Source organism: Sycon ciliatum, chromosome 1 (assembly GCF_964019385.1).
Source record: "Sycon ciliatum chromosome 1, ocSycCili1.1, whole genome shotgun sequence".
Lineage (NCBI taxonomy): Eukaryota > Metazoa > Porifera > Calcarea > Leucosolenida > Sycettidae > Sycon > Sycon ciliatum.
The window spans coordinates 75,269,236-75,289,216 of record NC_088643.1 but is presented as its reverse complement, the minus strand read 5'-3'; the positions used below and the strand labels follow the sequence as shown (position 1 = coordinate 75,289,216).

General features: G+C 47.7%; 1 protein-coding gene across 1 annotated transcript in view; it reads left to right on the top strand.

Moving 5' to 3' along the window:
• Nucleotides 1-169: 169 nt before the first annotated feature.
• LOC135805461 (kinesin-like protein KIF11) overlaps nucleotides 170-19,981 on the top strand; it is a 26,520-nt gene continuing 6,708 nt past the window's right edge. Inside the window, exons 1-18 of the mRNA XM_065319496.1 lie at nucleotides 170-390; nucleotides 998-1,213; nucleotides 3,665-3,740; nucleotides 4,963-5,025; nucleotides 5,919-6,038; nucleotides 6,305-6,429; nucleotides 9,029-9,119; nucleotides 9,609-9,675; nucleotides 14,313-14,391; nucleotides 15,085-15,277; nucleotides 15,772-15,860; nucleotides 16,128-16,203; nucleotides 16,536-16,607; nucleotides 16,790-16,852; nucleotides 17,198-17,407; nucleotides 18,130-18,333; nucleotides 19,257-19,319; nucleotides 19,513-19,641. Of these exons, the coding sequence (XP_065175568.1) occupies nucleotides 335-390; nucleotides 998-1,213; nucleotides 3,665-3,740; nucleotides 4,963-5,025; nucleotides 5,919-6,038; nucleotides 6,305-6,429; nucleotides 9,029-9,119; nucleotides 9,609-9,675; nucleotides 14,313-14,391; nucleotides 15,085-15,277; nucleotides 15,772-15,860; nucleotides 16,128-16,203; nucleotides 16,536-16,607; nucleotides 16,790-16,852; nucleotides 17,198-17,407; nucleotides 18,130-18,333; nucleotides 19,257-19,319; nucleotides 19,513-19,641 (1,992 nt within the window). The 5' untranslated portion in view covers nucleotides 170-334. The remainder of the gene's footprint in view (nucleotides 391-997; nucleotides 1,214-3,664; nucleotides 3,741-4,962; nucleotides 5,026-5,918; nucleotides 6,039-6,304; nucleotides 6,430-9,028; nucleotides 9,120-9,608; nucleotides 9,676-14,312; nucleotides 14,392-15,084; nucleotides 15,278-15,771; nucleotides 15,861-16,127; nucleotides 16,204-16,535; nucleotides 16,608-16,789; nucleotides 16,853-17,197; nucleotides 17,408-18,129; nucleotides 18,334-19,256; nucleotides 19,320-19,512; nucleotides 19,642-19,981) is intronic.

Below are 19,981 nucleotides of genomic sequence, written 5' to 3'. Positions count from 1 at the left end.
TGACGAAAACATCCAATCAAACTCTGTGTCACGTGCATGTGGCCTGCTTCCAATTTCGTTCCCATGGATACTGGCCACGCTGATTGGTGCAACCAAAATGTTGAAAATTCAAACTACTAAACCCTGGTCCTTTGAACTCGAAGAGTGAACAACGGCTGAGGACACTGATCAGCACGCCAAACACCCAGTACAGTGATTGCAATAACTAACTTTGAAAAGCAGTTTGATGTTCTGTCGTTTTGGAAAGACGGCTCTGCTTGTCCTTGTGTCGCCATTGTATTCTTCTACCGTGATAGAACCTTAGGGAACGGTGTGATTGTGCATCGCTGCCATAATGCCGGCGAGGCAAGCCCCTCAAGAGAAGAACATCGAAGTTGTGGTTCGATGCAGGTAGGCATTTGTTCAGATCATTTCAACAGAATTCACATTGTGCTCAATGGGTTTTCTCGTCCTGTAGTTCTGTGGACACTGGTATTACTGTTAGTGCGTACAAGTACTGGCCACACTCACACTCAATCATCAAATCGTGCAGGGTCGAGTCTTGAACAGCACTGAGGGTAACATCATGTCCTAACAGGATATAAACTCTGTATTGTTTATTATGCTTCTATGAAGTTGTGTTAAAGAGGATATTGGTACAAGTACATGAAGTGCCTGGAAAACTCCTTTATTTCGAGTGTGTGTGGGCAACTTTTATCACCATCACCATTCACGTCTTTCCACGTACACATAATGTACATGTAAGCAATCCTTTCATACTCATAGTGTGATTAGGGGTGTCCAGGCTTCATCAGTCTAGCCTAGTTAGTGTCCATAGTAACTCCATACATTGCAGTTGTGTGTTCAATGCCTACATGCTTAGTTACGCTCCTGTAGGTTACTGGTGGAGATACGATGTATCAATGCTACTGCTGCTGCTGGTTATGCGTGTGCGTGCGTGTGTGTGCGTGCGTGCGTGTGTGTGTGTGTGTGTGTGTGTGTGTGTGTGTGTATACAGGCCAAGGAATTCAGCTGAGAAGAAGGCGGCATCTCCCAGCATTATAGAATGCCAGTCAAAGAAGAAATCGCTGACCCTGTCTGCGGACAAGCAGACCAAAACGTTCTCATTTGACAAAGTATTTGGTCCTGAAGCAAGTCAGATTGAAGTCTACAAGTCGGTCATCTTGCCTATCATCGAGGAAGTTCTCCAGGGCTACAATTGTACCGTATTTGCGTAAGTGAAGACGCTCGTGTGCGTGCCGGTGTGGGTGTGAGAGACTGTGTGTGTGGTGCCAGTGTGTGTTGTCATGTTGTTCTCATTCTCCTCAATTCACTAGAATTAAAGGGGAAGTCCGGTGAAAAATTTAAATTTCACAGTCCGTAGAGTTCGGGTCGCTGAGTCGAATGGTCTTTGTCCGAGAAGGCTGCGGCTTATGGTTCATCAGATACGCCCAATCGAACATGTGCGAATTTGAGCGCGCATCACCCAGATCCAGGTGATGACGTCACAGCGTGCAGCCAGGTATCCACACCATCTAGTTGTGTACAAAAATGGCCATATTCGGAGCGCGTTCGATTGGGGAACCGTTTGTCGCAGCTTCTTCGGACCAAGACCATTCGATTCAGTGTTACAAACACTACGTACCCTGTGATTTTCAGCTCGGTAAACCTCGAGGTTATACCGTATTTTAGCCGTTTCCGAGTTGGACTTTTCCGTCAGCCCGTCTACCAGGTCTACATGGTCTACGGCACTCTACGCGCTCTGCGCTGCGTGCATGCAGTGTGTTATCTAGTTGTAGTGCAGTCAACAAACTCATGTCACAAGACTCACAACTGACACAAGACTCAGAAAACTAGTCAACACACGGACTTGTCATGTACCACACTCGTATCAGTCGTATTGTACAGTCATGTAGTCAGAGAACGTGCGTTTCTCCTTGCCGGTGCCGGTGGTTGTGCTTTGAGAAAGAAAATTTTAGTTTTCCGCACCCGCCTCATTATTTTATGCTACAGCGATGAGTGCACAACCGTGACAAGTGACAAAACAGCGAACAGCTCCCGGACCTAGAACTTTCAGATTCCATAGCGTTGCGAGCGAAGAGTCGTGCCCGTGGTTCAAAGAGCCTGCACTGTTCTCCAATTGAGTAGTCCGAAATATTCCAAGTTCGCACCAAAACATCACCATGTGGCAGGCTACTGGAGTCTAAGCGAATCTAATCGGTATGGAACAACATTTAGAGCACTCGCATCACTCTTCTCCATTTTGGCGACCCTGCTCTCCAGCGATCTGATAATTAGGGCTCAAACAGTTAGTCCGATTAACCGGTTGCAGACCGGTTACGAAGAATTAACGGTTAACCGATAAAGATATCGGTTACGCAGTAACTTTTCAGTCAATTTTTCAAGTATCAGGTCGTTGCAAAGTATGCACTTTCGCAGGCTGTCGCACGCGTACGCAATTTCTGGGCTGTCAACTCGGTCATATCTGGTCTCTTGGTGTGAGAGTATGTATGAATGAGCATGCAAGAGAATGTACATGTGTGCGTTGCACTGAATAGGGTACAGTTTTTGAATAAGTATAGTCAAATATACGGTTAAAAAAGAGTCCGCAGGATTGCCGTGGCTTATAGGTTATAACCGTTAAACCGACCGTTAGCTTAGCAGTTAACCGTTAGGGGTAAAACCGTGACCGTTTGAGCCCTACTGATAATTACATCAGCCTCGTCTGCAATAGCTGCTGCTTCTTCAGTCGGAAACTCAGTAGCGCTCACTCTTGACCGGCCCGCGCGGCCATTTCTTCAGCTGAATACCGAGGTTCTCAGCCCCAGACCGAACTCATGAAGGTCAGCCATGGCTGCATCCTCACTCTCACAAGGAGTTACAGGTCTTCGGGGTCGCTTGCACCACCTAATATCAGTCGCCAAATCATTTGAAATAGCACTGACACTATTGCTTTCACGCACTCCTTTTGACCTAGCTGCACGCTATGACGTTGCAGAGGGTGTGGCGCGGCCGCATGACGTCATGGCGCAGCCCCCGAAACTAAGTTTTTTCAAACGGAAATATCTCGAGAACGCTTTGTCGGAGACAAGTGGGACCAACACCATTCGACTCAGCGCCCGAAACTCCACCGACCCTGAAATTTAAATTTTTCACCGGACTTCCCCTTTAAAAGTCAAGAAAACAATAAGAAATCAAGATACCAGTTACCGTAAAGTACCGCGAGAGCGCCCCGCAATCTCGTCCTTTCTTGGTCGTATTGTGGAGGTGATCTCTTGTCTACAGGTCATATGACATGAACCTTGTACACATATTGCACGTTGTGCAGTCAATCCGTACCTTCGAGCGGACACGAGCTCCACACAAAAATCCGCTAAGTGTGACCTTAGTACACTCTCACACCGTACAAATTTCGTTGCACTCTGCCATACGATTTTCCTTTCCCTGGCTGTAAAATCAAGGTGGGGCGCTCTCTCAAGAGGGGGCGCTCTGGCGATACTTTACGGTTTTGATAGAAACACAACCAACCGACAACCACCAGACACCGATTCGTTTCTATCAATAATTGCTATCTTGTCTCAGACTAGAATAAATCAAGATAACTTTACGTATTTAGGTCATGCGACATATGTGCACATTCTGTACACATGGTGTGTGCCCTTTGCTGTTTCCGTGCCCACTGCAGATATGGACAAACAGGAACCGGTAAGACATACACAATGGAGGGAGAGAGAACCGAAGGATCAGCCACATGGGAAGACGTGAGTTTCTCACTTCCCTCGTTAAGATGTGTGTTTTTGGTGGTGGGTGGGGGGGGGGGGTGCACATCAGAGAATGGTAGCTTGACGGTATGCCGTCCTGGGTTCGGCATATCAGGCTATAACGCATGCATGTGCAGCTTATTTTTCTGCCTAGACCCGGGTCGCCATTCCAATGAATGGGCTAGCTTGCACAGGTTTGTGCTGGTGAGGGTAGGAGCGTGCAGCACCCTGCTGTGCTGATGGTCTGCTCTCCTGGAAACCTGGAGTTTTTTCCCCCAGCTGGTAGTGCTCTGAACATACGGTTATCTTGTACAGGACAGCAGTAAAGAGCTAATCCCGTGGTATAGCAACATACAGCCATGTACTTAGCAGTGAACTGCTCTAGCAGTTGAGCATCGTGATTGAACTACAGAGGTATACGTAATGTGAATGACAGCGTCGCCTATGCTTCGTATTGATTGGCCAATCAGTGCTTTGGATGCCAGTTTGCTACTCCATACACACCGTAACAGTATCTTAGTGATGATGATATCACATTACCTCTACCCTATTGTCTCTAATAAAAGCCCAGCTCTCCAATAATAGCCCAGTCTCCAATAATGTCCCTGGGGCAGGGTTGTTTAAAACAATAAGAGCACAGTCTCTTATAGTAGCATGGGCCACAATTGGAGCATGCAGCAGTACATTGATTACATATAAACTAGCAGCGCAGCATGCCAAGCGTGTGTTTGTAAGGAGGTACACTGGTCTATTACTTCCCTTCTGGTGCCCCTGTTAATGTGAAACATCGGTTTCGAAAATATCCCTTCGAGTTCAGTTTTAGAAAATTCTTGATATGGGCGGCCTTCAGATACTGGAGTTGGCTTGAGCATTGAAGAAATAAAGCACAGTCTCCACTGCTAAGTTAGCACAGTCTCTAATACTAGCACAGTTTCTAATAGTAGCGCAGGAAGGGATGTCAGTGAAACAATAAGAACCCCGGGCTCTATTAGAGAAAATAGGTATTTGCAACCAGAATTACTAGTTGATCCTGTTGTAGAACACTAGCTTTCCTCATCCCCTTTCAGAGGTTTGGTCCAATGGAACCACACGGCTTTTGTTAGTTTCCCTTGGTACTCGTGGTGTATGCCCCTGAAGATGGATGTGTGCTCATTCACCCAGGCCATGTCTTTCAATCTATTTGAATTTTCTGTTCATTGTGTCTACCTGCGCGTATGCACAGGATCCCAAGTCAGGAATCATTCCGCGCACACTCCATCAGCTGTTTGAACGGCTTGAGTCCCAGGTACGATGTGTGCCAGTATGATTGTGTGTGTATGTATGTGCAGGTGTGTGTGTGTGTGTACGTCCATGTGTGTGTATGGGGGGGGGGGGGGGGGGGGGTACACTCAATATCCCTGGATGTTGCATATAGTTTAAAGTACATGTAGGTAGAATCGGTCACACACGTTGTTAGGTGGTACGTGTGTGCTCAGGCTTCCTGTGACTACTGTGAAGAAGAGCATGAATGTGTACATGTTCCAGTAATGCTGCAAGCCTCCTTTATCCATACTCCAACATGCATAATTGTTCTCTTCTGTGTGCATTAACTTGTATATATATATATATGTATATGTGTGTGTGTGTGTGTGTGTGTGTGTGTGTGTGTGTTTGTGTGTGTGTGTGTGTGTGTGTGTGTGTGTGTGTGTGTGTGTGTGTCCCATATGGTGCAGTGGTATGTGCAGTCGATTTCCAATCGAGAGGTTGCGGGTTCAATTCCCGACGATTATGGTCGCACACGTCTTTCTTCTCTTTCTCGGACTCTTCCTGACTTTTCTTTCATTCTCCTGGGTGGTTACCAACAGCCAGTGTATGCCGGAGTATGTGGTGTGGTGTGTGTGTGTAGAAAAAGAAAAAATGGAAAAATGGAAAATGAAAAAAAAAATAGGGATTCACTGGCCAGAAAAAGTCACTTCAAACAGCTGTGTGGTGGATACCAGGCTAAAAATAGTGGCGGTCAATTCATTAGCCTTGCAAGCTGTTGAATGGTGTAATCCCAGCACAAGTCGCTATGTCTAACATAGCTGTTCGCTATCATCGCTTCCGCGATGGGCATGTCTGAGGTCTGAGGTCTGAGGTGTGCGTGTGTGTGTGTGTGTGCGTGTGTGTCTCTGTGTGCATGTGTATGTGTACATGTAGGACTGTGAGTTTTCTGTGCGTGTATCATTCTTGGAGCTCTACAACGAAGAGATATTTGATTTGCTGACGTCGCCCGAGGATACCAGCAAGCTGCGTCTCTATGAAGACTCTTCACGGAAAGTGAGTAGTGCTAGGACATAGCAAGGGTGCAGCTAGGATGTAAGAAACTGCAGACTGACACTCTAGACAGAGTCACACTTGCCCAAGCTGGCTTTCCTATGCTGCTGGATCTGGCATTGTAGATTTCTCCTTGTAGCATTTCTTTGAATCCCAGCTGACTGTGTGGTCAAGATCCAATGCGCAACACTGTGGTTCTCTCAAATGCTTTTCCTGTATTTGATACCTTCTTTCCTGTACTTCGATCTGCACCTGCTATTCCTGGCCAGGGCTCTGTTATCATTCAAGGCTTGGAGGAAGTACCGGTGCGCAGCAAGGATGAAGTGTACACAATCATGACGAAAGGAGCAGCAAAGAGGCAGACGGCTGCCACTCTAATGAATGCCCACTCCAGGTCAGCAGTATGTTGTGGTCTATTCCAGTGCTAGCGATGTCAGGGTAAATTTCTGTTTTGAGAATCGGGCAAATATTGTAATACCATCCGATTCCTGAAGACAAGTAGAGTATACTGGCAAAGTTTGAAGCAAATCGGAGCAAATATAGTGGACTTATTCCAGTTTAGAGTGCGCGGGGTAAGCGCCGCCATTGTCGAAAAGCACCATGCCTCACTGTACACAAACCAGATCTCACCACGGCACAAAATCGGTCTTGACAACAGGGATCGCGGCTCATGAATAATCTTGCGCACTGTACAAAATGTACATACCGTAGCTGTACTGTTTTTTTTGTTGTTGCTGCAAACTGTTGGAGAAATTCAAGAAGACTGTTGAAAGGTAGCCGAAGTATGAGTTGTGATTTGGCCATTCTCCAAGACAAGAAGAGTTCGACAAGTAGATTATGATCCTGGTGGTGGTCCGCTTTGAACTTCATCAGTTCTAACACCAATGCATTTGAAACGTTTCCGATCATGCTAGGCAGGGGCTTATCCTGCAATAGCTGCTGCTCCTTGAATCCAAGACTCGACAAAACATCTTCACCGCCGGTCCCTTTGCTGGACGAACACTCATGATGGCGGTGTATCCAGCAATGGAGTACCTGTCGCGAAAAATACTTCAAGTCTGGTGCGCGGCGTGATACGCCGGTGAAACTTGGCAGCAAACTAAATTGGACAACGGGGAACACGATGGAACTAAAATCAAACCTGTATCAGGCAGCGCAAGAGATGAAAAAGGCGACTGAACATACGCTAACTTGTCGGCGGCCATACTCCCAGCTCCGTAGGCGCAGCGCGCCCGCACAAACGCAGATACGAAAGTTCATCTTCTATTTTCGTGGCAATAGTCACGACCAGGCTTGTCACTGACGTCTTCAGGTCACATTTGAATATCCCGCGTGCCAAGTACTGCACGCTCTGGCCGCGACTGGCATTCTGCCGTACTGGCCTTTTGTGCCATCATTTCAGCTGGTTGCTAGGGAATCCAGCGACAAGCGTGGAGGTCACGTGGCACGGCACTCTGACATCGCTACCAGTGCTGTATTGCAGTGTTTAAAATAAATAAAAATCACGGTTCACGTGAGACTCGACTAGAGGCCGAGTTTTCCGCATCCATAGGAACGCCACCATCCTCAAGGATCAAGGCGCAGGTGCAGCTCCTGTATGTAAAGCGGTGAGAGGTGAGTGGATCGACTCGCCACCAAAGCGGTCAAAGACCGAAAATCCCATTCTCTGCACATTGTTTAATGAGATCAAGTACGTGTATCCATAGAGACCGCTCAAGTCTGGTCCCCATGCACAGCCGACATGTATGCTACATGTACGCTGTGTATTAAACAATATAACATTGGTAGGTCTCATCAGAGTGTACTGTACATATTATGGTTTCATCAGAGTTTATCGTACGTATTATGGTTTCATCAGAGTTTACTGATAATATGTACAGTACAACTCTGATGAGACCTACCCGCATGGGCAGTAGGACAGTACATGACTGTATACTTAGTATCTAAGGTACATGTACTTCTTATCTAAACTTGTACTTCAGTGTGGACCAATGCATCTGTGCTCCGCATAATGTCCATCCTAAGCAAGATTATGTCTTATCAGAGTACGTACTACTGTATAGCATGAAATTTTCGGACGGAAATATTTTCGGACGAAGCCGAATTTCGACCTTTCGTCCGGATTTTATTTTCGTACAGCTCGCTAGCGCTGCATGCTAAATGCACGTGTTTGCAAGCAGTACCCAATGTATAGTGTCCATAATTTCACGTGAACAACTTTTAGTATGGAATTAATTTTAGTTCAAAGAGGCCGTGTACGAAATCGTACGAAAATAAATTCCGTCCGAAAATTTCCTGCTATACAGTATACTGAGAAGTGCCCTTTCAAAAGTCCACACCTCTGGTTTCAAAAAAAAACATTAGGCCAGCATATGTGCTACCAAGAGTACAATGAAAACCAGAGTGTGCAGCTTGGGGCCTTTTCTGCTATGGGTGTCTGTCACGGCGGAATTCCGTGATTACATCACATTTGGCGCAGATCTGAGGCGGGAAATGGCGTAGTGCGTACAACTGAGCTGCAGTTGTGCAGAAAGAGACCTGCTTGAATCCTGCTTGTACGCACTACATCACTAACATGATGTAATTCCAGAATTTCACCCTGACAGCAACCCATCCGAGCTGCACACTCTGGGTTTCATGTACTCTTGCTACTACAGACAACCTGTGATCACTTTGTGCATAAATTTCCAAAATTGGGCGTTTGTTATCCAATCGCTTAGAAATTGATACGAGAACAATTGCGGGAGCTTCTTGAGCAATATTCTGAAGAAATTTCTCAAAAACCTCAAACCAAATTTGAATTATTCGAAAAAGTCTAGAGGTCTACGCTTTTGATATCATATCAGAGTATGTACTAACTACTAAGTACAGTGTACCAGTAAGTAAGTTCCACTGTATAGTGTATATACATTGTAGGCCAGCTGTCTCATGATCGCTTTCAGCTAAGCAGTTTTTTGGCCCTTCTTCTTTTTTTGCTTGTTTTGTTTTTGCAGCCGCTCTCACTCCGTTTTCAATGTGACGGTGCATATGAAAGAGAACTCTTGCGATGGCGAAGAGCTTGTCAAAACCGGAAAGTTCAACTTGGTAAGTTGTAGCGGTGAAACGATTCGGGTAGAGAACCGGTTTTGGAACCGTCAGCTGAAAGAAACGGGTGCCTGTTTAGTCAAATTTCGAACCGAAACTTACTAAGTCGACTGTTGGAATCTTACATATTTGCAGTCCCTTGCTGTGCACTCAGCCTGTCAGCTCGGTTCTCACTGTACACTTCAGCTGTCTTCTGGTTGCCTTCTTCTTCCTGCTCATGAAGTGTGCCGAATGGGGGGGGGGGGGGGGGGGGGGACAACTAGTGCAACTTGACTAGTGGCAGACAAAGGCAGGAATAAATGTTGTCAGAAAAGGATTTAAGATACTTACTATGCAAGCATGTTGTCATTGTGCTGTTTTGTATCAGTGGACCACGCTTGCACTAGTTCGGTTCTGGAGTCAAAGTATTGGTTTACACGAGCATGTTGCTAATATGGTGCTATGGCTGTGGCTGTGCCTGATGTTCCTTTCACATGTCTCCTCGCGCAGGTTGATCTGGCTGGATCTGAGAGCATTGGCCGATCCGGAGCTGTGGACAAACGCGCACGTGAAGCCGGTAAGTGACAATCCTGACGGTCTATCCCCGGTGAGGCCTATCCCCGGTGAGGTGCGTAAGACGGTCTATCCCCGGTGAGGTCTATCCCCGGTGAGGTGCGTAAGACGGTCTATCCCCGGTGAGGTGCGTAAGACGGTCTATCCTCCGGTGAGGTCTATCCCCGGTGAGGTGCGTAAGGACCATCGTCCTATACCTACCCTAGTATACGGGTCACGGGTGTTTTTTCCCGCAAAATATCGACATTCAAAATGGCGACACGCATCCATAAAAAAAACGGTGAACTGCCGCGATCTCAAGCACTGTGCTCACAAATTCTTGCCCAATTTTCATCGACATCAGCTTGATTCTGGCCTTTCCTAACCCCACTTTAGACAGGTTTCCCCAGTATATTGGGTTTATGCATCGTGTTATGTCCTTGCCGAGCTCCACTGGCCTTTTGGTCCAAAAAGAAGTCATTTCGAGAAGTCAAGCGCTTGTTTTTCCAACTATGCTCTTGTTGGCGCCTTCGTCGTTCTTTTGAGATATTGCCCAGGTAAAGGTCCACCTTCAGACATCTTCGTAGAGTTTTCCTGGCTTAGCTTAGAGTTTTTAGCTGAGCTCTGGAGTGTTTTCAAGCGATCTACGTTGGTCTGGATCAATTACGTGCTGGAATTTCGATTTACGTGCTGGGCTTATTCTGGTGCCTTTTTGCTGTAATGGATGATCATCTAGCCTACTTGGACACTGTGTGTCGCATCGGAGGAGTGAGCTTGGCGGCACACAGTAGTCCGATGACCTACTGTGTCGACCAGTACATTCCGGAAATACTGAAAGTCCACAACATCAATGTGTCACAAGATGACCCACACATCCATCCCAAGTGCATATGTATATTGTGTGCGCGCGCATTAGATAATGTCAAGAGTGGTGGTGTCTGGCGCGGTGGTGGATGTGGTGAGATCGTGAAGTGGGCTCCGCATGCACGCACAAATTGTTCAGTGTGTGTCAAGAAAGATCAGGCGTCAAAGAGTGGTCGGCCTGCAAAACGAAAGCCAGCGTTACGGGGGAATGCTCTCAAGATAGCCGAGGGCAAGAGGAAACGGTTAACTTCGTCTGCATCATCATCCTCCTCCACATGCCTTGTTGATAGTGACCATGAGGAAGTCAGCTGTGGAATGGATGTTAATGCAAACGCTGTAGCGAAGCGTGCGTCGCCTAGCTACAAAGCGGACCTTGAGCTAACGCCGGATCGTTTTCTGGATGTTTCCGCAATGAGCGAATTTGTGTGCTGTATCTGTTACTCAATTGCTGGCTGTGCAGTACAATCACACTGCTGCTGCAACATGTTCTGCAGTGCGTGCATTTGCCAGTGGCTGAGTGGCAGTAACAAATGTCCTAATTGTACTGCACCCATGCTGGCATCTACACTGGAGACACCAAATGCACTCCTACAACGTGTCACAGCGAAATGGAGCATTCACTGTGATTTTTACCAAACATCAGTCGTCGGCTGCCCAGCAGTCATTCCGCTCGCTAGCCTCAAGCAGCATGTGGCACAATGCCAATACAACCCCGAGAACAACCCCACGTCCACACCGCCACCACCACACATCAAACCAAACAGCACGGCGAATGATATAGTTCACGCATCACCATCCAAGCTGCGTGGAGCTTTGTCTGATCGTCTTACAGCACATTTGGTTGGAGCAAAAGAGACAGACGGAAAGCTGGAGGTCAAAGCCAGTCCACAAGGGAAGCCAAAGACATACGCAAGAATAACAGTGGCAGAGATATCGTCAGCAGATGCAAGCAGAAAAACAACAGACAGACGGTCTGGGGAAATGAAAAATATTGCACGGTCTGTGTGTGGTGGTGATGAAGGTGCTAGAGCGCAAGAGGTAGCTGGCCTGCAGCGCATGTCCAAAAAAGAGCAAGATAAGCTGCTGATAGAAGCTGGCATTGGCGCAAAGACCCCAGAAGCAGGGACAGCACTGGCCATCAAAGCCGACCTTAACCTGCCATGGCTCAAGCTGCGAAAGCTCCGGAGATGGCTGAAAGGGTTCAATGTACAATTACAGTCTGAGCAGGGGATACGCCAGTTCATTGCCACCAAGCTACCAGCATACACAGCAGAGAAGATACCAATGGTGAATGGGCAAGGTGAGGTGCAGCTCACAAACTGTGTATACTTCCCTGACTTGGTCGCCATTGTAATGCATTACTTGGACTGGTATGACGCCAAGGGACTGCTGACGTGGCATGAAGGGGCAATACCCGATGACCAGATCTGGGTAAAGATAGGAGGAGATCACGGCGGCGGCATGTTCAAGTTCTGCCTCCAGATTGCCAATGTGGCCCATCCGAATTCCATCACTAGAACCATACCGATCATTGTGTTCAGTGAAAAGGACAGTCCAGCAAACTTGGAGACAGCCATGGGACGGTACAGGCAGCAAGTGACTAACCTGCTCACAGAGCAAACGTGGCATGGCAAGTCATTCGACGTGTTCTTGTTTGGAGATTACGAGTACCAGACCAACATGTTCGGATTGTCTGGAGCGCGGGGCCAACGACCTTGCCTGCATTGCCTTTCGACGCGGAAGGATATCGGCCAGCCGAAAGACCAGCGTCCTGCAGCCAACACTGTCCCAAGGAATCTTGGCCAGCTGGCTCATGATCTTGAACAGTTTCAGGCAGCAGGCAGCGTTCATCAGAATGCAAAGCTGTACAACAATGTGTTGCGTGCCGCAGTTCTGCCCGTTCCGCTGCATAGTGTCGTAATACCGGTGCTGCATCTGGATTTAGGCATCTATCCCTGGATCCTTAGCGCTATGCTGACAGAGGTTAAGCGGATCGATGTCCAGCTTGCCATGCAGGGCTCTACAGCTGCCAGCGACAGCTCCGCATTCACCACGTTACTCTCTGGCTATAAGACCGTCCAAGCCCTTGAGAGTTCAATTGCAACAAAAGCACAGGAGCTGGCAGCGGTGCAGCAGCTACTGCAGTTTGTTGCCATTCATCAGACTCAGCAACTGAATGTACAGGCAATTGCTGGTGCCTTGCAGTTGTCATGGGAGAACCTCACGAAGCAGCATCAGGAGCTATGTGCAGAGCTTGAAAAACTTACAGCCGAATTGCAAAAGAAAGGATTGAAGAAAGACTTTGAAGGCCCTTGCTCACAGAGCATCGAGGCAGCACTTCAGTCACTGAACATTGAGAGGCAAGTGTACTTCGGAGGCGCATTTATCGGCAATCACATCCACATAGCCTTGCAAGATGACGCCATCCTGAAGATCACCGGTGCACCGAAGGCCATCGTCGAAGCCCGCTGCCCAGCCTTGCTTGCTGACATTACTGCCATTACTGTGCGCTATGCAGAGCTGTTCTCGAGCTATGGCAAATGTCGGGCTCACTTCAGCCATGCAAAAGCTGTCACAGTTGACGACATCCAGGCCATGACGGGGCACGTTGAAGACTTCATGTCTCTCTGCAGAAAGCAAGTTGTGGAGAGAGGGTTGGGAAACATTACTCCCAAACTGCACCTACTCGAAGAGCACACCGTGCCCATGATGAGCAGAGTAGGTGTAGGCCTTGGGCTGTTAGCTGAGCAGGGTGCTGAGAGTATCCACAACGTCTTCAACCGTCTGGTAAGAGACTACAGTTCGATGCCAAACAAGCTCGAACGTCTCCATTCCATGGCAAAGATGCACCTCCTCAAGACTGCTCCAGACGCCACAGAAACGAGACCTGCTGTGAGGAGCCGAAGCAAGTAGCAGCCAGACGGTCAGAGGTGAATCCGCACTCGCCTTCTATCAAGTCAAGTAAGTACCAGTCCAAAGCTAGCTTGATTTCGTTGTAGAGCAGAATTTATTTTCTTTGCGGCGTGCGAGTTTGTTGGCCTGCTACGATCTGATTTACTGACATTCTACATGTAAACAACAAAACCAAAGTAATTAATCCTTGCCTAGCGCCTCACGTCACATCGCCTTCACTTCGTCTCACTTCTCCTCCTCACCAAGAAGACTCTCAATCTCCTTCGCGATCGCCTTCAAAATAATAGTTTCCTCAGCTGCAGCACTGCATTGTTTGTTGTGTCCGTGGCAAGCACTCGGGTACAAATCCTTCACGGCTGCATTGTGATTCGTACCTTTCTGTCGAACCCGCTTGGTTGACACAATTTTTACAAAATTATTATTATATCGTACGTTTTTGAAACATCTACTGCGAACCAGGGAAAGTGACGCCATACTGTTGAGTGTCCACGCGCGGACACCCGTGGGGTGCATGTACTTTTTGTAGTGAATTTCATCATTATCCTCACCCCGCGCAGCTCTTGGTAGCAACATGCCGGGTACACTATGTACCATCATAGGAAGCAAACTCTTATTAGAGAGGTAGCGCTGCACGTTATTTTGACGTGACGCGAAAGTTCCGCTCGCGTCGTTTGCCTCGGGCGTTGGAATACAACGCAAGTGGGCTGCATCTCACGTCGAAATTTGGCATACTACGCCAAATTCGACCCTTTGGGTTTCATCTTGCAGAACTGTTGTTTGTGTGTGTGTGTGTGTGTGTGTGTGTGTGTGTGTGTGTGTGTGTGTGTGTGTGTGTGCGCGCGCGCGTGTGCGTGTGTATGTGTGTATTTTGTGCTGTGTGATCAGGCAATATCAATCAGAGCTTGTTAACGCTTGGCCGTGTGATCACCGCATTGGTGGACCGCGCTCCTCACGTTCCATATCGGTTAGTTGAAATCTATACTCTGCAATGAGCTCGCAATCTCTGCATGTGAAGTTAAAATCTTTACTGCATCCTGAATACGGGTCTAGGGTTAGTCTAGTAAAGCTACCGGTATTCTTAAATTTGACCTATTACTACTCTTTTTCATTTTGTTTTCCCACTCTTCCCACTCTCGCACTCTCCCACTCTCCCACTCTCGCACTCTCGCACACACATGCTCACAGGCAACTCTGCCGTCGTGAGTCCCATTCGGGACATATACAAGAATAATAATTATATTAAGCACAGCGCTGTGTCCAACAGTGTGGTTGTGTTCTTGCTTTCACAGTCATGTTGGTACACACACCTCCACTTACATGTTTAACAAACTCGCATATAGCAAATTTCGTAATATAGCGAACCATTGTGCATGCCCCTGAATCCATCAAAGTTGACCCTTTGTAGCGAACAGTTCTTCTTTATAACGAACCGTATCTTGTAGGGCCGCATGTAAGCTAATCATACTGTCATGGGCCACATACCAGTCATCACGCGTTGCTTGTATGGTGTGGGTGCATTTCGGCTATAAAAGAACTTCAGCTATAAAGAGCTAATCCTCCTGCACATTGGCGTTCGTTGTATCAGAAGTCGACTGCAGTCTGAAACCATCTGCCCGTGTTCTGTTGTGTTGCTTTTTCTTCATGCGCGGCACCTCAGGGAGAGTAAGCTGACGCGTTTGCTGCAAGACTCACTGGGTGGTCGTACCAAGACGTGTATCATTGCTACCGTGTCGCCAGCGCTGATCAACGTGGAGGAGACCATCAGCACGTTGGATTACGCGCACCGTGCCAAGAACATCACCAACCGGCCGGAAGTCAACCAGAAGCTGACCAAGCGAGCGTTGATCAAGGTGAATTGCCAGCATTCTCGTTGGACGGGGGTAGCTTCCTGTGTTGGTAGCTTCCTGCTCATCCGAAATCGTACCAATGTGATTTCATTCAATTTACTGATGAGCCCAGAAAGTATGGTACTCAGTTTTCCTGGAGACCGAAAAGCAATCACACCTAGAAAAAGAACAAACTTCAGCCTCTTCACAAACAACACGGAAAAAGTTTCCACGGTTACACACGATTACAGGGAATAATTTAACCGGTATCGCATCGCAGTTTGCTATGCAATTCTTCTGAGGTGCGAAGCTACTTCAGAAATGTGTCTCAGAAAACTGCGATGAAAACTTCAATGTACTCTATGATGCACAGTGTGCATGCCAGGTGTGTCTCTTAGGGATGAAATAGATGCACGAAACTTCGATGGCTAGCCAGCATTTCTGTAACTTGCAATTACTCTTCTTCTGCTGCTGCTGTTGTTGTTGTTGTTGTTGTTGTTGCCACCGTCACTGCGTAGGAATACACGGAGGAAATTGACCGTCTCAAGAGAGATCTGGCGGCCTGTCGTGACAGGAATGGCATATTTGTTGCACCTGAAAACTACTCGTAAGTCCGCCAGCTTGTGCAACTCTAACATCCCATTGATACATGGGGGAAAACCCCTGCACCATCACAACCGCAAGTGGTCTCATTCCATTCAATGCTTGTTAAACAAGCTGCAGATGACCATTGCAACTCGTGTACTAATAATTATTAACGTTATGTGGGGTTCGTCTGCCACCTTTAGTCGAGAGTATCGTTGAGCCAACGCTGTTTGTCCACAGCATCAGTGTCATCATCAACTTCCTCCTGGTCTCCTGGTGTCTCTTGCAGGGCGTTGACCAGCCAGATTGAGGGAATTGCCGTTCTCGAGACTAAGGTGAAGGCGCTGACAACAGATCTGGCTGAGGTAGGCACTACGAGTAGGCATATACAACATACCAGAAAATACTACTGTTTACTGTCTTGATCCTGATTCATAATCCTTCCCTTCATGACGTACGGACGTTGCACTGCTCCAGACATGATCCGTTTGCCGTGTCTTATCTTGGCGTGTCTTGTAAGTTGTTTGCTTACGACTACATGAGATTCTTGCCTTGTCCTGTTTGCTTCACCTCCAGGCTGCCGCTCGCTTCTGTAAAACATCAGCAGTTGAGTTTGCTGCACTTCTTAAAAACCTGCATCTTGTAGTCATGTCAGAGTTCAGTGTAACTGTTTGTTGTGCTTTCTCACTTTCCTTAGATGTCTGCTCTCTTCACAAAGACAACTGGAGAGCTGGAAGAGTGCCAAGGGAATCTGGAGGCACTGCACCAGGTGGGTGGTAGCGCAGTGCTTGGAGTCACTTGTCAGAATTTGCTGTCCTCGTGTTGGGAGTGTTTGTGATTCGACTGCCACCTTAGCCTTGCCTTTGTCGTATGAGAAACACGTCACATGTTGCTGCTCTGTACGTGGTCGGTGAGATTGCTCTCCTTTGCTTTTATTTCTATCGCGTACAGGACTTGGTGGCAACCCAGGAAAAGCTCAGTAACACCAAAACACGTCTCCGTGAAACAAAGAAGGTGAGTCAAGGGACCAATGGAGTTTCAGACGTTGTTAGTTCAGTGGTCTAGTTGAGTGCTTCACATGCCACTCTTTCCAGTGTCCACATGATCACACATGTTGCAATTAACCTTTGGGTGGCTGTCCAGAAATGAACTTTTTTTTACCATAACTGCTGTTGGTTGATAAATATGGTGGTAAAGACACACCTGGCAATATGGCGGTAAATACACGCCTGCCCACGCACGCTCTCTATAGTTGCTGTTGGGAGCATTTTGTTGTTTGGTCATTGGTGTGTTGCTGTGTTGTGCATGGCCGTTGTTGACTGTTGCTGTGTTGCGCATGGCCGTTGCTGACTGCTACAGGATCTGCTGGAGACGCGCGTGGAGAGGGAGAAGAACAAGTTTCTCTGCGAGCAGCACCAGGCCACCAGCGAGCAGCTTGTGAACGAGGGCGAGGCGCTGCTCGGTGCAGTGACCGCCTCTGTCCAGGACGTCGACGGCCTACAGGCCAAACTGGACCGCAGAAGACACGTGGACGTGGCAAACCAGCAGGAGGTTGGCAGCTTCAGAGAGGTAACTCTAAGCTGGGCATTGATAATAGTAATAAAAAATACCACAGCACGCGTAGTAATATAATAATGTGAGCACAATTATACGTTCCGCTTCTGTCCTATCCATTGTGAGTTCCATTCCTGATGTAAATACAATACAGTAAGCTGGGCATTGCTGCTTGAAGTCTCCTGGTCAGAGCTCCCTGCATGGGTAGTAGTCTCTCTAATTTCTATCTATCTACTTTGGTACAATGTTGTACGGCTGTTGGCTGTTGCGCCATTTGCTGATGATAACATAAGATGAGATGCAGCTTTGGTGTGTGTTATGTGTGTTAGGGTTTCTCGACAGTCTTGTGAATTATCTGCTTTTGTAGCGTATTGCAGAGTGCGGTGAGATGGACCCTTGACTCTATTGTGTGCGTGTAGCTCAGCTTGTGCTGAAGTGCAGTACAATACGACACGATACAAGGCAATGCAATACAATACGGCACTGGACCCTGCATGCCATCGTACTCACCAATCATCTACACGTCTCAAAATGCTCTTGTTCCTAGATTTGTTTGAGTGTCAGTGTGTGCATACTACTACGTCAGAGTACAGTGTACAGTTTACAGTGTGTGCCTGCATGGTTCTGTTGGCAGGGTACAGTGTGTAGTCATGTTGACAGAGTATAGTGTATGGTTGACAGAGTGTAGTTTATGACTGTATGCATGGTTATATTGTTGTTTCCCTCTCCTTCTGCAGGGGTTTGCCGGGCAAGTACACGTTCTGGAGGAAGAGTTGGAGGATGGCCTTCAGCGACAAATGCAATCTCTGACCAAGTTGAGCGGACGCCTCGCCGGCTTGCTGGAATGCAGCCAGCAACAAGTGTCATCGGTCACTGAGCAGGTGAAGAGACTGGTGTCCAGTGTTGAGACTGGTCTGCAGGCTGTGGACACGCAGCAACAGGTGAGGGGTTGAGAGCATGTTGGATGAAATGTACTTGAAGTACAATGTACAATGTAGGTCAGGGGAGCCGTGTATGCTCATACTGTGAAAGTCGATCCCCCGACACATGCAAAACAGATGAAACAATGATGAGCGCTCACGTTCGCTCCTGCTCTTGTAGCAGTTGAGCAATCTTGTGTGGGGTAGTGCCTTTACTGTTTGCGTTATGCAGAGCTCACTGACTTGTCAGTTTGAGCACTCTGGCAAGGTACGTTCGGGCCTAGTTTAAATCTGGCTTTGGAAAATGTATGTTTCATTGCTATCAGGTTCGGCCTCATTTCCTCTGTGCTGCGCTGATGAGTCCACAAAGGACGAAACAGTTCTGTCCGCAGATTCACCGCTCACTATTCAACCTCATACTCTGCAAACTGCTAACAGAGAATGGTGATAGTTGCCTTCCAGTCATGATTGCATAATAGAGACGATCACTCTGCAGTGTTACTATGCCGGACTGTGTCTGAAAACGTGGCCACAGCAAAGGAGCAAACGTTGTGAGCGAGAGAGAGAGAGAGAGAGAGAGAGAGGGTGTTAAGAGTTGAGAATGTTGCACTGTGTCTGAAAAGTGACCACGGCAAAGGGGCAATAGTTGTGAGAGCGAGTGCTGATAGAATATGTGTTTGGGCTGACAGGCATGCAGAAGTTAGCTGAGTAGCCAACATGGCGGACTGCACATCCGGTGGCAAGTGGAAAGAGAGGATTGATGGATAGGCACATGAGAGACAAGTATGGGTAGACTGGCTGACATGTGAGTACCTGTGTACGTGTGTACCGAGATCAAAGCCACTCGGGGCAACGTACAGGGATACACCTCTCGTGTAGAGGAAGCGTATTGAATTCCTGTGTTCCTCTCTTTTGCTCATGTTCTTTCCCCTTCATGTGTATAGTCTATGCTCTCAACAACCCAAGCATCGGTCCACCGTGCCAAGGAAGATGTCACGAAGGCGTTTGTAAGTACCAAGTTTGATTTAGGAGAGAATGTGTTGCCAACTTGGCAAACCCTATTCACATGAATAATATTTCATTGAACCCGAACTTCTGACCGTTGTACGATTGTCCCATTCAGGTGCATCATGTCAAACATTTACTATGACTAGTAGTTTAGGCCTGATCTCACTATTCTTCGTGTGTGCTGCTGTGCAGGCCAGCACTCGTGACATTGTATCGAGCGGATGCCAGTCCAAGATTGTGCCGACCTTGAACAGCATCCAGGCCACGCTGCCGTTGCTGTCTGAGACTCTGGTTGAGCTGCAGAGAGGTGTCCTGGACCAGGTGAGTGGTGCAGACTAGTGCAGAGCGTACCCCTCAATAGCATTCAGCTATCTACAAACAATTAGGGCTGTACAAGCAAAACTGGTAAAGCCAGGTGGGGTCTTTTACCCGAGGTCCCATACATTCGCGGCATATGGTATCGGATCGTGTATATGTACACCCATGTACATGGTGATTGTACTCATATTGACACAGGCGTGGAGCATAGAACACGTTCGTGCAGGCAAAGCACCCATGAGTTTCACACCTCGCTCAAGTGCATGCAGCACACCATGTACTGTCACTTGTCACTTTTGTTGACTGCATGCACTCGCTTCTGAGCGCACTTCACCCCTATTGC